General features: G+C 36.2%; 1 protein-coding gene and 2 pseudogenes across 1 annotated transcript; all 3 read left to right on the forward strand.

Moving 5' to 3' along the window:
- Positions 1-965: 965 nt before the first annotated feature.
- LOC124995330 (olfactory receptor 51V1-like) lies at positions 966-1,909 on the forward strand (annotated as a pseudogene).
- Positions 1,910-10,006: 8,097 nt separating this feature from the next.
- LOC124959560 (olfactory receptor 51V1-like) lies at positions 10,007-10,955 on the forward strand (annotated as a pseudogene).
- Positions 10,956-19,063: 8,108 nt separating this feature from the next.
- On the forward strand, positions 19,064-20,008 carry LOC124995339 (olfactory receptor 51V1-like). Its single transcript, XM_047567662.1, has one exon. It carries the CDS (start codon positions 19,064-19,066, stop codon positions 20,006-20,008), a length of 945 nt encoding a protein of 314 aa, XP_047423618.1.
- Positions 20,009-20,875: the final 867 nt, after the last annotated feature.

Genomic DNA, 20,875 nt, shown 5'->3' on the forward strand with positions numbered 1-20,875 from the left:
ATTCAAAACCAACTACCCCAAAACAAAACTAAAGGAAGCAAAACAGAAAACAAAACTAATATCAAATTTTATTGTATTTAATAGAAAGTTCTGAAATCATTGGGTACTGCTATTGATCTAAAAAAGCTAGAACCATATAATATAACTTTCTAATACTGGTTTTTATAAAATGAGATATACATAAAATGTCTAGTTTTACTCTAACTATAACAGCACAGTTATTGATAACACAGAAATCATACAATATTTGTTTATTAACATCCAGTATAAAATTCATGCCCACTATACTTCCTTAAAAGACATCAGATATAATAATATTGTGAATCAGAAAATATAGAAATGTCATACAGAGTAAAAAGCAGAATGAAAATTTGGAAGAATATAAAGTAAATTTTAAATAGGTAAATACTTAAGAGAAGGGTTCAATATGGAATGCAATACAGTTTACATTTCATTTTTTTGCTAGATCTTGGTGAATATTTGTGTTCAGCAGAATTACAATACATTAACAAGTTCCTTTCCACAGGGATGTGATGATGCTTCTTGGAAGCCATGGGTACAGTTGTGATGCCAATGAGAATACTGCATGTGTATTGCTGTCTCCTGAGGGTGAAGCCAGCCATGGTGCCTCTTCACAACTGTGAGCATGTATTACATTCTTCAGAATTGAACAGAGGCTCCCACAAGTCCATCCTGCACACCAAATCCCAGGTGTCCATTTACACTGCTGTTACTGCATAAAAGTTCCTAAGTTCCTGGAACACTCATGACTCCCACTGTAAAGTTTCCATGTGTACAGAAGATGCTTATCTGCACAGAACAATGACTGACTTCCCCATAATGCTACTTATGGAATTGAATGTTTTATTTTCTTCCTGAAAGCTTATGAACATCACTAAAACTTCGGGAATCACAAACCTGGGTAATTAAAAGAGCCCTCTTGGAGGATTTTCCATCTTCTACTCATGTCCACTCTCTCTGACTCCCACATCAACAGTTCCTCATTTGTTCTCACTGGGGTTCCTGGCCTAGAAGTTTACTCCCTCTGGCTCGCCATCCCTTTCTCCTCCATCTATGCCATTGTGTTCCTGGGAAACTGCATGATCCTCCATGTGATCCGAACTGAGCCAAGCTTGCACCAGCCCATGTTCTACTTCTTGGCCATGCTGGCCTTCACTGACCTGTGCATGTGGCTGTCCACTGTGCACACGGTGCTGGGAGTTCTGTGGGGGTTCATTCAAAAGATTAGCCTGGATTCTGCATTGCCCAGTCCTATTTCATCCATGGTCTGTCCTCCATGGAGTCCTCTGTTCTCCTGACCATGGCCTTTGACAGGTACATTGCCATTTGCAACCCTCTACGCTATTCCTCCATCCTAACTAATGACAAAATCATGAAAATTGGAGTGGCAATCTCATGTAGGAGTTCTTTACTTATTCCACCAGTCATCATCCGCCTGAAGTTCTTAAGTTACTGTCGTCCTCTCGTCCTCTCTCACTCTTTCTGCCTGCACCAAGACTTACTTCGATTGGCCTGTTCAGACATCCGCTTCAACAGTATCTATGCTCTATTTCTGGTGATCATGAACTTGCTGTTGGATGCTGTGCTCATAATAATCTCCTACATCATGATCTTGCACACGGTTTTAGCCATTGCATCCCAGGAAGAGAGGATGAAGTCCTTGCAGACTTGTGTGTCTCACATCTGTGCTGTTTTGGTTTTCTACATCCCAATCATTGGTCTGACCATGGTTCATCGCTTTGGGAAACACCTCTCTCCACTGGTTCATGTCCTCATGGGTAATGTCTATATCCTTTTCCCACCTTTGATGAACCCCATTATCTACAGAATCAAGACCCAGCAGATACGAAGGAGAGTCCAGAAGTTGTTCTCCTTGAAAGTAGTCTAAGTCTTGAGATGCATTGTGAATGTATTTAAAAGTCAACTAGTAGAGATAAGAAAAGTGGAGATTCAGTAAGTAATTCAAAATAGATTTCTAACTTCCAATTAAATGATGATTTACACGGTACAAACACTACTCCAACTTTTCCACGACTATCATAATTCTGTGAAATTGAAACGTAATATGGAGAACAATTTTATAAGTCACACTATGTATGTGTAGTTAGAATCATATTATATAAGTAGATTTGATAGTGAAATCTATGCCTTGTTAAGGAGTGCTGAGTCAGGGTATTTTTTAACATATCCATCAGGAAAAAAGAAAAATTTTGGTGTCTAAATCCCTTCAAATAATTGCTGAAAGATCAACCATTATTTTTTTCACTTTTATTTTTCAAGCAACACATTTAACCTTTATCCATGTGCCCTACACCAATTTCACTTACATGACTTTTCAATGGATAAAGCACCATAGGGAGTCTGAAATTTTATATATTTAAAGGAGTAGTGAAATAAAGAATGAGCAAATAGTCTTGATGGAACAATGTTCATCATCCCAACAACCTCCCCCACTCCACTCTATGTGCAATAATTTATCTCAAGATATGAATAACCAGTAATTGCCTTAGTGGACAAAAAGAGTTTTATATTCTGTTTCTTTAAATTACAATGCTAATAATAACAACCATTTGAAAACCATTATAAGCATTCGATAATGTTTAAATTGAGGCCATATTTTCATTAATCATTTCAATACCCAGTTTCCACTAAAAAAATAAAGTGCCTTGATTGTTACAGTAATCAAGTAATAAATGTTCCTAATATAAGCTCTACATCAAGTGTGATATTAATATTAATTTCTTTAACATAAATTGATGTTTAAATACATACAGGTTCAAAGATTTGCAATGATGGGACTCAGCTTTACTGTCCATTCATATTACTTTAAATTTTATTATAGCTCCTTCTGTCTTACTTTTCTTCCGTATTTCATATAGGGGACAGAAAGAAATGTATCCGTGCAGCTCTGAGAACTCAGCAGATATGGATAAGTGTGCTCAGAGGAGATGAGGAGAAAAGAACAAAGTAGGAGTGGGTATGCTTTAGCCCCAATCAATCACCTAACCTCCGTGTCTCTGCCAGCCCTGGAATTTGCCCAACCACCAGTTTGCAGGTAACAGGATCTTGAGGAAACTGGAATTTTCTTCGTTCCCTTGCTTATTTAAATGGTGAAACTTTGGGAGAAGTATGTGAAAGCCGGGGGGGGGGGGAGATCATAAGAATAGTCAACTCTTTTGTTGTATAATATATGAATGCATGGGAGTCATTTCCGATTTTGTGAGTGCTCAGATGGACTAGCTGGATCTGAGTAAACTGAAAATATGGAAGTGTGCTAGGGAGACAAATTTCCTGGTGACTTTCCACAAAAATATAGGTTAAGATTCAGTATAGGGATCCCTAATCATTGAAATTATATCTGACAAGGACAGGAATACATGAGAGAGTGCCTTTCAGATAGGCAATTTGTCAGATGTTTGTACATCCAGTTGTGCCATGCCTACTAGCCTACTACATACGTCGTTTACAAAGATTGTCATTTGCTAATGATGAGCTCTTCTTGAAATTAGACATGGGCATTGGACATGTAAGGTGATCCATTCATATGCTATTGATTTGTAAAATGAAGCTGATAAAATTGAAGGAAAACAAAAATTGTTTTTTATAAACATGTAATGGAAAATTTTCCCATCCTATAACCAAAAGTAAAATGATGCCAGGTTCCTGAACACATATACAGTATTAAAAAATGTACTCTGAATGGATCGCAGAATTCTAGTAAAAACGAATTGGTCTAAACCCACTGACACAGATCAATATGTACACACACACATACACACACACATAATTGATGGTATTAGTGATTGTACTGTAGATTTTACTCAGGAACTCACAAGTATGCAACTACTTTACCACTGAGCAACGAACATCCCAAATCTTTTGATCAATTTTCTCTTTTTTAAAATATTGCATTAGGGTCTTCCTAAATTGTCCATGTTGGCATTAAACAAGCCATCCATCTCCCACAATCTCCAAAGTAGATAGGATTTAAGTAGCACACCAATACATATCTATAAAACGTTGAAGAAAACATAGGAGTAAATCTTTGTGACTTCTCTTTTCCAATTAGTAGGTACACCATCAAAACATGATCAACAGCACAAAAATGTAAATTATACACAAAATTATTATATTTAGCACTTCAAAAAAAATCTTTGATATTGCAAAGCAAAGCTATAGACAAGAATAACAAATTTGTAAATCATATCTCTGATAAAGGAATCACAGTTCTTTGAATTAAATAACTATGACAATAAATATAATACCACCAGTCATTACTCATTAAGGAGGATTGAAACAAATCTCAAGAATCATATCTACCAGGATCATCAAAAGTAGAAAGAATCAAAGTGTTAGTGAGTCTGTAAAGAAATCTCACCCACATAAAATGTCGCTGGGAATACAAAAGGTTTCAGCAGGATCACAAAATATTAAATCAGTTTCTCAAATTGTTAAAAAATAGAATTACTTTTCTAACTCACTGCTGGAGATATATCCAAGAGACCGCAAACATGTTTGTACATGAATGTTCATCATAGCATTCCTGCCAATAGCCCAAATATATGAAAAAATAATGTCCATCAAGTACTATCATGAACAAAGTGTAGTACATACATGCAATGACATGCTTAACACACATGAAAACATATGGAATATGGAATGATGCTGCAATATGGATTAATGTCATATATGCCATCCAGTGTCAGAGTCAGGCATAGGAGGTATGTCGGCCAAGTGGCATTGTGGCACCTCTGCTTTTTCTCTTTTGCTTCCTGGTCTCTGACTTAAGTGTTTTTGCTCTGTCATGAGCTCCTGCTGTGGTAGGTGTCTTGCCACAGGTTCAAAAGATCATGGACCAGAGTGTACAAAGCTGTGAACCAAAATAAGCCTTTCCTCTTTGTTAGTCATCTCATTTATCTTGTCATCATAATGGACAGCTGATAAGACAGAAAAAGTGAAGATTGGCATGTGCAACAGGTCATTTCTTACAGGAAATTACTACTTCAAAGCCTCTCCTAGTGGACTGAGTTCACATAAATATTAGATAAATATTTATTCTCCACCTACATATACTGAAAGTCAACAAGAATGCACTTACAAATCAATCTCATTATTGATTGTATTTGTGATCTATAAAGTTGACATTAAACAATAAATAGTGAATTATTGCTGTGGAGGGGAGTACAGCCTGTGGTCCTATAAACCTGTGGTCCATAAACTTTTACCAACTGAAATTCTTCTGTTACATTAGTCTATGTATCAATGTCCTTGTGAAACAAGCCGGTGTCATCATTATGGAAAACATGCTCCTCCACAAAGCTGTTATTCTTTATATTTCTTTTGCTCTCCCCTGATCTGCACCCTTGCCTTGTCTTTAAGTTAGCCATGTTTTCTGTCACAGTCCCTTTTGAACCTTGGGAGACAACCAGAAGCAGCCTAGAGGAGTTTATTTTCCTGACCCTGGGTATAGACCTCTGCAGCCCATGCCAATGCTGTCCACTACACTGTTCAACCAGTTGTCATCTCATAAAATATTTCTTCTTTTCCATATTTATCATATTGTCAATCTATACAATAAATGCTACTTCAGCACGTTGTCACAAATTCTTTACATGCAGAATGGGTGCCTTTATTTTCCATTTTCTGGGTAACATGTTGACTCATTAGCACTGAACACACAGTCAACAGCATTGTATCTCATGCAAATGGTGTTTATCTGACACACTTTTCCTAAGGAACCTCGCCACGTACTTGCCCTTAGGGAATACTTACAGTTTCACCACTACACTTGGGGGTCATGTTCAACAACAATACCCAACGAAAAGCACTGAAACCTTTACAGCATGGCACTAAAAGACCATGTGAGAACATCTGTGGGTGGTATGAGAACTGAAACAGGAGAGCAGAGCATCACCTGGTTCTCCCTCATCTGTGCTCATCACTGCTCTGGCACTCAACCCCACAGACTGAGGAAGAAAACACCATTGTCATCTTGTAGCTTCTGCAAAAACCACATAGGGTCAAATTCGACATGGGTCCAAGTTCACACATATCTTTACTCATGTTTACTCTTACTGATTAATACTTAGGTCTATGATGCAGTTTGGGATAATGGATCATAGGTATGGCTGATACTGTTCAAAAGAAGAATTGAACTTACATCTAGATTCATCAATTTGCATTTTCAGCTTTTCAAATATAATTAACAGATAAAACGAAGATATTTTTAAGGCATAGGATATGGTGGTATTTTGATAGAGCAAACTTTTGTAATAATTTCACAATCAAGCCAATTGACATACCCCTTACTTTACATAGGTGTTTGTGTGTACGTGTGTGTGTGTGTGTGTGTGTGTTGAAATCCTTTAAAACTATTCTTGCAATAATATCCCGGAATACAGTATGTTCATCATCATTGTTAACCACAGTTATCTGGGTGTACACTAGATATCTAGATCTATTCATTGCATAATCAAAATTTAGTCTATATCTCAAATTAAAAATCTTCTGTGCAGCAAAGAAAATGGAAATATGAAGAGTGAGACTACAGAATAGGAGAAAATCTCTGCTAGCTGATTTTCTGACAGAGGATTAATACATAGAATGTATAAAGAACCCCACAAACCTTACACCAGAAAATCAAATAACCCGATTATTAAGTGGACAAATGAAACAGACACTTCTCCAAAGAATAATGTAAATGGTCAACAAATGCATGAGAAAATGTTTGACGTCTTTAGTGATAAGGGAAATGCTAATCAAAAGTACACTCAGGGGGCAGAGGTAGTGACTCAGTGTTAGACATGCTTGCCTAACATGTGTGAGGCACTGAGTTCAAGCCTCAGCACCACATAAAAATAAATATAATAAAGGTATTGGGTCTGTCTACTTTAAAAAATAATACTAACACACGAGGACTACATTACGGACCAGTTAAAATGGCAGTCATCAAGAATGAATCAAAATGTAGTCTGTAAAAATAAAAATAAAATAAAAAGAAACAAGTAATAGTAAATTCTAGAGAGGATGTGGGGTAAAAGGAACACTTTTACACTTTTTGTGGGATTGTAAATTACTACAACCACCATATAAACCAGTATAGAGATTCTTCAAAAGACTAAACATGGAATCACAATTTGACCCAACTATACCTCTTCTCCATATGTATACTGAAGAAGTAAAGTCATCTTACATTTACATGTGTTCCATTCATACCCATGTTTATAGCAGCACAATTCACTATAACAAAACCTTGGAACCAGTCCAGGTGTCTATCAACCATGAATGGATAAAGAAATGTGTTATATACTCAAATAGAGTTTCATTCAGTCATAAATAAAAATGAAATTAGGGCATTTTCAGTAGAACGAATGGAACTAGAAATCATTATGTTCTTTTCAATAGGTCAAACTGAGGTCATGAGTCAAATGTTTTGTCTCAAGTGTGGAAGCTAGAGAGGAAAAAAATAAAGAAAGATAGGGCAGACCTCATGGAAATCAAAGGGAGATCAATAGAGAAAAGGACCAACGGGTAAAATGGTGAGGAAGTGGGTAAGTACTGGAGAGTGAGACAGGCCAAATCCCATAGCCACCTAGTGTGTCTGTATGTGTAATAAAAAATACCATCATTATAATGAACCTGTAATGAAAGGTGAGCAAAAGAGAACGTTTAAGCCTGTAACAAGTATTTGTCCATTTCTCTCTCCCTTTGTCCCTGGAAGCTACCATTGCTACCCTCAATATCTCTCAGTTTCACTCTTTTAGATTTTAATTTTAAGGGATATTATGGACCATTTATTTTTCCTTTTGTACCTTATTTCACTTACTATTATTTCCTCAGTTTCATACTTGTGGAAACATTGTCAGAATTTCTTTCCATTTTATGATGACTGATATTCCATTTAACCACAACTCCCTATTTCTGTGTCTGCTGGTGTACACTTAGGTTGCTTCCATACCATAGATTTATGAATATGCTTCAATAAACATGGAAGTACCATGTTTTGAGGTCTATTTTATTTCTGCTAGATATAAACTGAGACATGGATACTTATGAAATATCAGAGTTCTGCTTTTAGTTTCTGGGCAACATTCATAATTTATGTTGCACACATTTAGAGATACACAGCTATTTTAAATTGGAAATGATTATCAATGATCTATACATTTACACCAAGTTCTAACCTAGAACACATAATACTGGTTTCCCAAAAAATATTTTTGGAAAGGTCACAGAATTTACTCTAAATAATTTCTTCATGTGTTCCTAAACAGGCATTGAACTTTTCTTGTTTACCATGTGTAATGGGCCTAAACATAAAACATATGGAAAACAAATATATTGTTTCACAATATATTGAAGAATCAAATATTAGAAAAGTCCTTCCTATTAAATTATCTTGGAGAGGTTTTGCAGAAAAACTGACATTTATTTTCCCTTCTATCTTGAACTGTCCAATAGCTGGTGACATTTCCCATTGGCCTTTCTTAGCCATATTACCAGAAACTCATTGCATTAGTCACTGATATTTGACTGAATCCCTATTAAGAAGAAATTAAACACATTAAATAATGCAACTGTGTATCAAGGTGATTGTTCAGCTTTATTAACTGTCTTAACTACCCTTTCATAAGGCTAGTATTCTGGCAATAGAGGTATTGGGTGGTAATACCAAATATGTTGAAAATATTAAATATTTTTTATATTTGTAGATATTAAATTCCTTTTAGGAAATATGATTATGCTTTTAAAGAAAGTATTCTTTATCAACCTTATAAAATTTGGTTGTTTACAATGGAGTTCCAATTGTATTCTGAAATTCTAGATATATTCTTATAAGCTTCAACAATTCATAAAGTCTGGTAAACTAACACATATTACCAGGCACCTGGGTGCATGCTTATAATCCTAATTGCTCAGGAGACTGAGGTAGGACAATTGCAAGTTTGAAGACAACCTTAGCAACTTAACAAGGTCTAAACAACTAAGCCTCTCTTAGCTCAGTAGTAGAGGAACCCTGGGTTCAATCTCAACTACTCCAAAACAAACTAAAGGAAGCAGAACAGACAAAAAAACACTAATATCAAATTTTATTGTATTTAATAGAAAGTTCTGAAATCATTGGGTACTGCTATTTATCTAAAGAGGCTAGATCCATATAATATAACTTTCTAATACTGGTTTTGATAAAAAGAGATATACTTAAAGCATCTTATTTTATTCTAACTATAAACAGCACAGTTATTGATAACACAGAAATCATACAATATTTGTTTTAAAATATCCAGTATAAAATTCATGCCCACTATGCTTCTTTATTAGTGAAAGACATCAGATATAATAATATTATTAATCAGAATGGTAGAAATGTCATACGAGTAAAAAGCAGATAAAATTTGGAAGAAAATGCAATAAATAAATAGGTAAATACTTAAGAGAAGGTCCAATACGGAATGCAATACAGTTCACATTTCTCTTGTTTACTGGATCTTGGCGAATATTTGTGTTCAGCAGAATTAGAATACATTAACCCGTTCCTTTCCACAGGGATGTTATGATGCTTCCTTGGAAGCCATGGGTACAGTTGTGATGCCAATGAGAATACTGCCTGTGTATTGCTGTCTCCTGAGGGTGAAGCCAGCCATGGTGCCTCTTCACAACTGTGCCATGTATTACATTCTTCAGAATTGAACAGAGGCTCCCACAAGTCCATCCTGCACACCAAATCCCAGGTGTCCATTTACACTGCTGTTACTGCATAAAAGTTCCTAAGTTTCTGGAACACTCATGACTCCCACTGTAAAGTTTCCATGTGTACAGAAGATGCTATTCTGGCACAGAAAAATGACTCTCTTCTCCATAATGCTGCTTATGGAATTGAATGTTTTATTTTCTTCCTGAAAGCTTATGAACATCACTAAAACTTCGGGAATCACAAACCGGGTAATTAAAAGAGCCCTCTTGGAGGATGTTCCATCTTCTACTCATGTCCACTCTCTCTGACTCCCACATCAACAGTTCCTCATTTGTTCTCACTGGGGTTCCTGGCCTAGAAGGTTTACTCCCTCTGGCTCGCCATCCCTTTCTCCTCCATCTATGCCATTGTGTTCCTGGGAAACTGCATGATCCTCCATGTGATCCGAACTGAGCCAAGCTTGCACCAGCCCATGTTCTAACTTCTTGGCCATGCTGGCCTTCACTGACCTGTGCATGTGGCTGTCCACTGTGCACACGGTGCTGGGAGTTCTGTGGGGGTTCATTCAAAGATTAGCCTGGATTTCTGCATTGCCCAGTCCTATTTCATCCATGGTCTGTCCTCCATGGAGTCCTCTGTTTCTCCTGACCATGGCCTTTGACAGGTACATTGCCATTTGCAACCCTCTACGCTATTTCCTCCATCCTAACTAATGACAAAATCATGAAAATTGGAGTGGCAATCTCATGTAGGAGTTCTTTACTTATTCCACCAGTCATCATCCGCCTGAAGTTCTTAAGTTACTGTCGTCCTCTCGTCCTCTCTCACTCTTTCTGCCTGCACCAAGACTTACTTCGATTGGCCTGTTCAGACATCCGCTTCAACAGTATCTATGCTCTATTTCTGGTGATCATGAACTTGCTGTTGGATGCTGGTGCTCATAATAATCTCCTACATCATGAGCTTGCACACAGGTTTTAGGCCATTGCATCCCAGGAAGAGAGGATGAAGTCCTTGCAGACTTGTGTGTCTCACATCTGTGCTGTTTGGTTTTCTACATCCCAATCATTGGTCTGACCATGGTCATCGCTTTGGGAAAACACCTCTCTCCACTGGTCATGTCCTCATGGGTAATGTCTATATCCTTTTCCCACCTTTGATGAACCCCATTATCTACAGAATCAAGACCCAGCAGATACGAAGGAGAGTCCAGAAGTTGTTCTCCTTGAAAGTAGTCTAAGTCTTGAGATGCATTGTGAATGTATTTAAAGTCAACTAGTAGAGATAAGAAAAGTGGAGATTCAGTAAGTAATTCAAAATAGATTTCTAACTTCCAATTAAATGATGATTTACACGGTACAAACACTACTCCAACTTTTCCACGACTATCATAATTCTGTGAAATTGAAACGTAATATGGAGAACAATTTTATAAGTCACACTATGTATGTGTAGTTAGAATCATATTATATAAGTAGATTTGATAGTGAAATCTATGCCTTGTTAAGGAGTGCTGAGTCAGGGTATTTTTTAACATATCCATCAGGAAAAAAGAAAAATTTTGGTGTCTAAATCCCTTCAATAATTGCTGAAAGATCAACCATTATTTTTTCACTTTTATTTTTCAAGCAACACATTTAACCTTTATCCATGTGCCCTACACCAATTTCACTTACATGACTTTTCAATGGATAAAGCACCATAGGGAGTCTGAAATTTATATATTTAAAGGAGTAGTGAAATAAAGAATGAGCAAATAGTCTTGATGGAACAATGTTCATCATCCCAACAACCTCCCCCACTCCACTCTATGTGCAATAATTTATCTCAAGATATGAATAACCAGTAATTGCCTTAGTGGACAAAAAGAGTTTTATATTCTGTTTCTTTAAATTACAATGCTAATAATAACAACCATTTGAAAACCATTATAAGCATTCGATAATGTTTAAATTGAGGCCATATTTTCATTAATCATTTCAATACCCAGTTTCCACTAAAAAAAATAAAGTGCCTTGATTGTTACAGTAATCAAGTAATAAATGTTCCTAATATAAGCTCTACATCAAGTGTGATATTAATATTAATTTCTTTAACATAAATTGATGTTTAAATACATACAGGTTCAAAGATTTGCAATGATGGGACTCAGCTTTACTGTCCATTCATATTACTTTAAATTTTATTATAGCTCCTTCTGTCTTACTTTTCTTCCGTATTTCATATAAGGGGACAGAAAGAAATGTATCCGTGCAGCTCTGAGACTCAGCAGATATGGATAAGTGTGCTCAGAGGAGATGAGGAGAAAAGAACAAAGTAGGAGTGGGTATGCTTTAGCCCCAATCAATCACCTAACCTCCGTGTCTCTGCCAGCCCTGGAATTTGCCCAACCACCAGTTTGCAGGTAACAGGATCTTGAGGAAACTGGAATTTCTTCTTCGTTCCTTGCTTATTAAATGGTGAAACTTTGGGAGAAGTATGTGAAAGCCGGGGGGGGGGGGAGATCATAAGAATAGTCAACTCTTTTGTTGTATAATATATGAATGCATGGGAGTCATTTCCGATTTTGTGAGTGCTCAGATGGACTAGCTGGATCTGAGTAAACTGAAAATATGGAAGTGTGCTAGGGAGACAAATTTCCTGGTGACTTTCCACAAAAATATAGGTTAAGATTCAGTATAGGGATCCCTAATCATTGAAATTATATCTGACAAGGACAGGAATACATGAGAGAGTGCCTTTCAGATAGGCAATTTGTCAGATGTTTTGTACATCCAGTTTGTGCCATGCCTACTAGCCTACTACATACGTCGTTTACAAAGATTGTCATTTGCTAATGATGAGCTCTTCTTGAAATTAGACATGGGCATTGGACATGTAAGGTGATCCATTCATATGCTATTGATTTGTAAAATGAAGCTGATAAAATTGAAGGAAAACAAAAATTGTTTTTATAAACATGTAATGGAAATTTTCCCATCCTATAACCAAAAGTAAAATGATGCCAGGTTCCTGAACACATATACAGTATTAAAAAATGTACTCTGAATGGATCGCAGAATTCTAGTAAAAACGAATTGGTCTAAACCCACTGACACAGATCAATATGTACACACACACATACACACACACATAATTGATGGTATTAGTGATTGTACTGTAGATTTTACTCAGGAACTCACAAGTATGCAACTACTTTACCACTGAGCAACGAACATCCCAAATCTTTTGATCAATTTTCTCTTTTTTAAAATATTGCATTAGGGTCTTCCTAAATTGTCCATGTTGGCATTAAACAAGCCATCCATCTCCCACAATCTCCAAAGTAGATAGGATTTAAGTAGCACACCAATACATATCTATAAAACGTTGAAGAAAACATAGGAGTAAATCTTTGTGACTTCTCTTTTCCAATTAGTAGGTACACCATCAAAACATGATCAACAGCACAAAAATGTAAATTATACACAAAATTATTATATTTAGCACTTCAAAAAAAATCTTTGATATTGCAAAGCAAAGCTATAGACAAGAATAACAAATTGTAAATCATATCTCTGATAAAGGAATCACAGTTCTTGAATTAAATAACTATGACAATAAATATAATACCACCAGTCATTACTCATTAAGGAGGATTGAAACAAATCTCAAGAATCATATCTACCAGGATCATCAAAAAGTAGAAAGAATCAAAGTGTTAGTGAGTCTGTAAAGAAATCTCACCCAACATAAAATGTCGCTGGGAATACAAAAGGTTTCAGCAGGATCACAAAATATTAAATCAGTTTCTCAAATTGTTAAAAAATAGAATTACTTTTCTAACTCACTGCTGGAGATATATCCAAGAGACCGCAAACATGTTTGTACATGAATGTTCATCATAGCATTCCTGCCAATAGCCCAAATATATGAAAAAATAATGTCCATCAAGTACTATCATGAACAAAGTGTAGTACATACATGCAATGACATGCTTAACACACATGAAAACATATGGAATATGGAATGATGCTGCAATATGGATTAATGTCATATATGCCATCCAGTGTCAGAGTCAGGCATAGGAGGTATGTCGGCCAAGTGGCATTGTGGCACCTCTGCTTTTTTCTCTTTGCTTCCTGGTCTCTGACTTAAGTGTTTTTGCTCTGTCATGAGCTCCTGCTGTGGTAGTGTCTTGCCACAGGTTCAAAAGATCATGGACCAGAGTGTACAAAGCTGTGAACCAAAATAAGCCTTTCCTCTTGTTAGTCATCTCATTTATCTTGTCATCATAATGGACAGCTGAATAAGACAGAAAAAGTGAAGATTGGCATGTGCAACAGGTCATTTCTTACAGGAAATTACTACTTCAAAGCCTCTCCTAGTGGACTGAGTTCACATAAATATTAGATAAATATTTATTCTCCACCTACATATACTGAAAGTCAACAAGAATGCACTTACAAATCAATCTCATTATTGATTGTATTTGTGATCTATAAAGTTGACATTAAACAATAAATAGTGAATTATTGCTGTGGAGGGGAGTACAGCCTGTGGTCCTATAAACCTGTGGTCCATAAACTTTTACCAACTGAAATTCTTCTGTTACATTAGTCTATGTATCAATGTCCTTGTGAAACAAGCCGGTGTCATCATTATGGAAAACATGCTCCTCCACAAAGCTGTTATTCTTTATATTTCTTTTGCTCTCCCCTGATCTGCACCCTTGCCTTGTCTTTAAGTTAGCCATGTTTCTGTCACAGTCCCTTTTGAACCTTGGGAGACAACCAGAAGCAGCCTAGAGGAGTTTATTTTCCTGACCCTGGGTATAGACCTCTGCAGCCCATGCCAATGCTGTCCACTACACTGTTCAACCAGTTGTCATCTCATAAATATTTCTTCTTTTCCATATTTATCATATTGTCAATCTATACAATAAATGCTACTTCAGCACGTTGTCACAAATTCTTTACATGCGAATGGGTGCCTTTATTTTCCATTTTCTGGGTAACATGTTGACTCATTAGCACTGAACACACAGTCAACAGCATTGTATCTCATGCAAATGGTGTTTATCTGACACACTTTTCCTAAGGAACCTCGCCACGTACTTGCCCTTAGGAATACTTACAGTTTCACCACTACACTTGGGGGTCATGTTCAACAACAATACCCAACGAAAAGCACTGAAACCTTACAGCATGGCACTAAAAGACCATGTGAGAACATCTGTGGGTGGTATGAGAACTGAAACAGGAGAGCAGAGCATCACCTGGTTCTCCCTCATCTGTGCTCATCACTGCTCTGGCACTCAACCCCACAGACTGAGGAAGAAAACACCATTGTCATCTTGTAGCTTCTGCAAAAACCACATAGGGTCAAATTCGACATGGGTCCAAGTTCACACATATCTTTACTCATGTTTACTCTTACTGATTAATACTTAGGTCTATGATGCAGTTTGGGATAATGGATCATAAGGTATGGCTGATACTGTTCAAAAGAAGAATTGAACTTACATCTAGATTCATCAATTTGCATTTTTCAGCTTTTCAAATATAATTAACAGATAAAACGAAGATATTTTTAAGGCATAGGATATGGTGGTATTTTGATAGAGCAAACTTTTGTAATAATTTCACAATCAAGCCAATTGACATACCCCTTACTTTACATAGGTGTTTGTGTGTACGTGTGTGTGTGTGTGTGTGTGTGTTGAAATCCTTTAAAACTATTCTTGCAATAATATCCCGGAATACAGTATGTTCATCATCATTGTTAACCACAGTTATCTGGGTGTACACTAGATATCTAGATCTATTCATTGCATAATCAAAATTTTAGTCTATATCTCAAATTAAAAATCTTCTGTGCAGCAAAGAAAATGGAAATATGAAGAGTGAGACTACAGAATAGGAGAAAATCTCTGCTAGCTGATTTTCTGACAGAGGATTAATACATAGAATGTATAAAGAACCCCACAAACCTTACACCAGAAAATCAAATAACCCGATTATTAAGTGGACAAATGAAACAGACACTTCTCCAAAGAATAAATGTAAATGGTCAACAAATGCATGAGAAAATGTTTGACGTCTTTAGTGATAAGGGAAATGCTAATCAAAAGTACACTCAGGGGGCAGAGGTAGTGACTCAGTGTTAGAATGCTTGCCTAACATGTGTGAGGCACTGAGTTCAAGCCTCAGCACCACATAAAAATAAATATAATAAAGGTATTGGGTCTGTCTACTTTAAAAAATAATACTAACACACTGAGACTACATTACGGACCAGTTAAAATGGCAGTCATCAAGAATGAATCAAAATGTAGTCTGTAAAAATAAAAATAAAATAAAAAGAAACAAGTAATAGTAAATTCTAGAGAGGATGTGGGGTAAAAGGAACACTTTTACACTTTTTGTGGGATTGTAAATTACTACAACCACCATATAAACCAGTATAGAGATTCTTCAAAAGACTAAACATGGAATCACAATTTGACCCAACTATACCTCTTCTCCATATGTATACTGAAGAATTAAAGTCATCTTACATTTACATGTGTTCCATTCATACCCATGTTTATAGCAGCACAATTCACTATAACAAAACCTTGGAACCAGTCCAGGTGTCTATCAACCAATGAATGGATAAAGAAAATGTGTTATATACTCAAATAGAGTTTCATTCAGTCATAAATAAAAATGAAATTAGGGCATTTTCAGTAGAACGAATGGAACTAGAAATCATTATGTTCTTTTCAATAGGTCAAACTGAGGTCATGAGTCAAATGTTTTGTCTCAAGTGTGGAAGCTAGAGAGGAAAAAATAAAAGAAAGATAGGGCAGACCTCATGGAAATCAAAGGGAGATCAATAGAGAAAAAGGACCAACGGGTAAAATGGTGAGGAAGTGGGTAAGTACTGGAGAGTGAGACAGGCCAAATCCCATAGCCACCTAGTGTGTCTGTATGTGTAATAAAAAATACCATCATTATAATGAACCTGTAATGAAAGGTGAGCAAAAGAGAACGTTTAAGCCTGTAACAAGTATTTGTCCATTTTCTCTCTCCCTTTGTCCCTGGAAGCTACCATTGCTACCCTCAATATCTCTCAGTTTCACTCTTTTAGATTTTAATTTTAAGGGATATTATGGACCATTTATTTTTCCTTTTGTACCTTATTTCACTTACTATTATTTCCTCAGTTTCATACTTGTGGAAACATTGTCAGAATTTCTTTCCATTTTATGATGACTGATATTCCATTTTAACCACAACTCCCTATTTCTGTGTCTGCTGGTGTACACTTAGGTTGCTTCCATACCATAGATTTATGAATATGCTTCAATAAACATGGAAGTACCATGTTTTGAGGTCTATTTTATTTTCTGCTAGATATAAACTGAGACATGGATACTTATGAAATATCAGAGTTCTGCTTTTAGTTTCTGGGCAACATTCATAATTTATGTTGCACACATTTAGAGATACACAGCTATTTTAAATTGGAAATGATTATCAATGATCTATACATTTACACCAAGTTCTAACCTAGAACACATAATACTGGTTTCCCAAAAAATATTTTTGGAAAGGTCACAGAATTTACTCTAAATAATTTCTTCATGTGTTCCTAAACAGGCATTGAACTTTTCTTGTTTACCATGTGTAATGGGCCTAAACATAAAACATATGGAAAACAAATATATATTGTTTCACAATATATTGAAGAATCAAATATTAGAAAAGTCCTTCCTATTAAATTATCTTGGAGAGGTTTTGCAGAAAAACTGACATTTATTTTCCCTTCTATCTTGAACTGTCCAATAGCTTGGTGACATTTCCCATTGGCCTTTCTTAGCCATATTACCAGAAACTCATTGCATTAGTCACTGATATTTTGACTGAATCCCTATTAAGAAGAAATTAAACACATTAAATAATGCAACTGTGTATCAAGGTGATTGTTCAGCTTTATTAACTGTCTTAACTACCCTTTCATAAGGCTAGTATTCTGGCAATAGAGGTATTGGGTGGTAATACCAAATATGTTGAAAATATTTAAATATTTTTTATATTTGTAGATATTAAATTCCTTTTAGGAAATATGATTATGCTTTTAAAGAAAGTATTCTTTTATCAACCTTATAAAAATTTGGTTGTTTACAATGGAGTTCCAATTGTATTCTGAAATTCTAGATATATTCTTATAAGCTTCAACAATTCATAAAGTCTGGTAAACTAACACATATTACCAGGCACCTGGGTGCATGCTTATAATCCTAATTGCTCAGGAGACTGAGGTAGGACAATTGCAAGTTTGAAGACAACCTTAGCAACTTAACAAGGTCTAAACAACTAAGCCTCTCTTAGCTCAGTAGTAGAGGAACCCTGGGTTCAATCTCAACTACTCCAAAACAAAACTAAAGGAAGCAGAACAGACAAAAAAACACTAATATCAAATTTTATTGTATTTAATAGAAAGTTCTGAAATCATTGGGTACTGCTATTTATCTAAAGAGGCTAGATCCATATAATATAACTTTCTAATACTGGTTTTGATAAAAATGAGATATACTTAAAGCATCTAGTTTTATTCTAACTATAAACAGCACAGTTATTGATAACACAGAAATCATACAATATTTGTTTAAAATATCCAGTATAAAATTCATGCCCACTATGCTTCTTTATTAGTGAAAGACATCAGATATAATAATATTATTAATCAGAATGTGTAGAAATGTCATACAGAGTAAAAAGCAGATAAAATTTGGAAGAAAATGCAATAAATAAATAGGTAAATACTTAAGAGAAGGGTCCAATACGGAATGCAATACAGTTCACATTTCTCTTGTTTACTGGATCTTGGCGAATATTTGTGTTCAGCAGAATTAGAATACATTAACCCGTTCCTTTCCACAGGGATGTTATGATGCTTCCTTGGAAGCCATGGGTACAGTTGTGATGCCAATGAGAATACTGCCTGTGTATTGCTGTCTCCTGAGGGTGAAGCCAGCCATGGTGCCTCTTCACAACTGTGCCATGTATTACATTCTTCAGAATTGAACAGAGGCTCCCACAAGTCCATCCTGCACACCAAATCCCAGGTGTCCATTTACACTGCTGTTACTGCATAAAAGTTCCTAAGTTTCTGGAACACTCATGACTCCCACTGTAAAGTTTCCATGTGTACAGAAGATGCTTATCTGCACAGAAAAATGACTCTCTTCTCCATAATGCTGCTTATGGAATTGAATGTTTTATTTTCTTCCTGAAAGCTTATGAACATCACTAAAACTTCGGGAATCACAAACCTGGGTAATTAAAAGAGCCCTCTTGGAGGATTTTCCATCTTCTACTCATGTCCACTCTCTCTGACTCCCACATCAACAGTTCCTCATTTGTTCTCACTGGGGTTCCTGGCCTAGAAGTTTACTCCCTCTGGCTCGCCATCCCTTTCTCCTCCATCTATGCCATTGTGTTCCTGGGAAACTGCATGATCCTCCATGTGATCCGAACTGAGCCAAGCTTGCACCAGCCCATGTTCTACTTCTTGGCCATGCTGGCCTTCACTGACCTGTGCATGTGGCTGTCCACTGTGCACACGGTGCTGGGAGTTCTGTGGGGGTTCATTCAAAAGATTAGCCTGGATTTCTGCATTGCCCAGTCCTATTTCATCCATGGTCTGTCCTCCATGGAGTCCTCTGTTCTCCTGACCATGGCCTTTGACAGGTACATTGCCATTTGCAACCCTCTACGCTATTCCTCCATCCTAACTAATGACAAAATCATGAAAATTGGAGTGGCAATCTCATGTAGGAGTTCTTTACTTATTCCACCAGTCATCATCCGCCTGAAGTTCTTAAGTTACTGTCGTCCTCTCGTCCTCTCTCACTCTTTCTGCCTGCACCAAGACTTACTTCGATTGGCCTGTTCAGACATCCGCTTCAACAGTATCTATGCTCTATTTCTGGTGATCATGAACTTGCTGTTGGATGCTGTGCTCATAATAATCTCCTACATCATGATCTTGCACACGGTTTTAGCCATTGCATCCCAGGAAGAGAGGATGAAGTCCTTGCAGACTTGTGTGTCTCACATCTGTGCTGTTTTGGTTTTCTACATCCCAATCATTGGTCTGACCATGGTTCATCGCTTTGGGAAACACCTCTCTCCACTGGTTCATGTCCTCATGGGTAATGTCTATATCCTTTTCCCACCTTTGATGAACCCCATTATCTACAGAATCAAGACCCAGCAGATACGAAGGAGAGTCCAGAAGTTGTTCTCCTTGAAAGTAGTCTAAGTCTTGAGATGCATTGTGAATGTATTTAAAAGTCAACTAGTAGAGATAAGAAAAGTGGAGATTCAGTAAGTAATTCAAAATAGATTTCTAACTTCCAATTAAATGATGATTTACACGGTACAAACACTACTCCAACTTTTCCACGACTATCATAATTCTGTGAAATTGAAACGTAATATGGAGAACAATTTTATAAGTCACACTATGTATGTGTAGTTAGAATCATATTAATATAAGTAGATTTGATAGTGAAATCTATGCCTTGTTAAGGAGTGCTGAGTCAGGGTATTTTTTAACATATCCATCAGGAAAAAAGAAAAATTTTGGTGTCTAAATCCCTTCAAATAATTGCTGAAAGATCAACCATTATTTTTTTCACTTTTATTTTTCAAGCAACACATTTAACCTTTATCCATGTGCCCTACACCAATTTCACTTACATGACTTTTCAATGGATAAAGCACCATAGGGAGTCTGAAATTTTATATATTTAAAGGAGTAGTGAAATAAACAATGAGCAAATAGTCTTGATGGCACAATGTTCACCATCCCAACAACCTCCCCCACTCCACTCTATGTGCAATAATTTATCTGAAGATATGAATAACCAGTAATTGCCTTAGTGGACAAAAAGAGAGTTTTATATTCCGTTTCTTTAAATTACAATGCTAATAATAACAACCATTTGAAAACCATTATAAGCATTCGATAATGTTTAAATTGAGGCTATATTTTCATTAATCATTTCAATACCCAGTTTCCACTAAAAAAATAAAGTGCCTTGATTGTTACTGTAATCAAGTAATAAATGTTCCTAATATAAGCTCTACATCAAGTGTGATATTAATATTAATTTCTTTAACATAA

The sequence above is a fragment of the Sciurus carolinensis genome, chromosome 11, assembly GCF_902686445.1.
Source record: "Sciurus carolinensis chromosome 11, mSciCar1.2, whole genome shotgun sequence".
Lineage (NCBI taxonomy): Eukaryota > Metazoa > Chordata > Mammalia > Rodentia > Sciuridae > Sciurus > Sciurus carolinensis.

Excerpts from the sequence above, each read along its gene's own strand:
- LOC124995339 (XM_047567662.1), top strand. The coding sequence starts at position 19,064 with ATGTCCACTCTCTCTGACTCCCACATCAACAGTTCCTCATTTGTTCTC.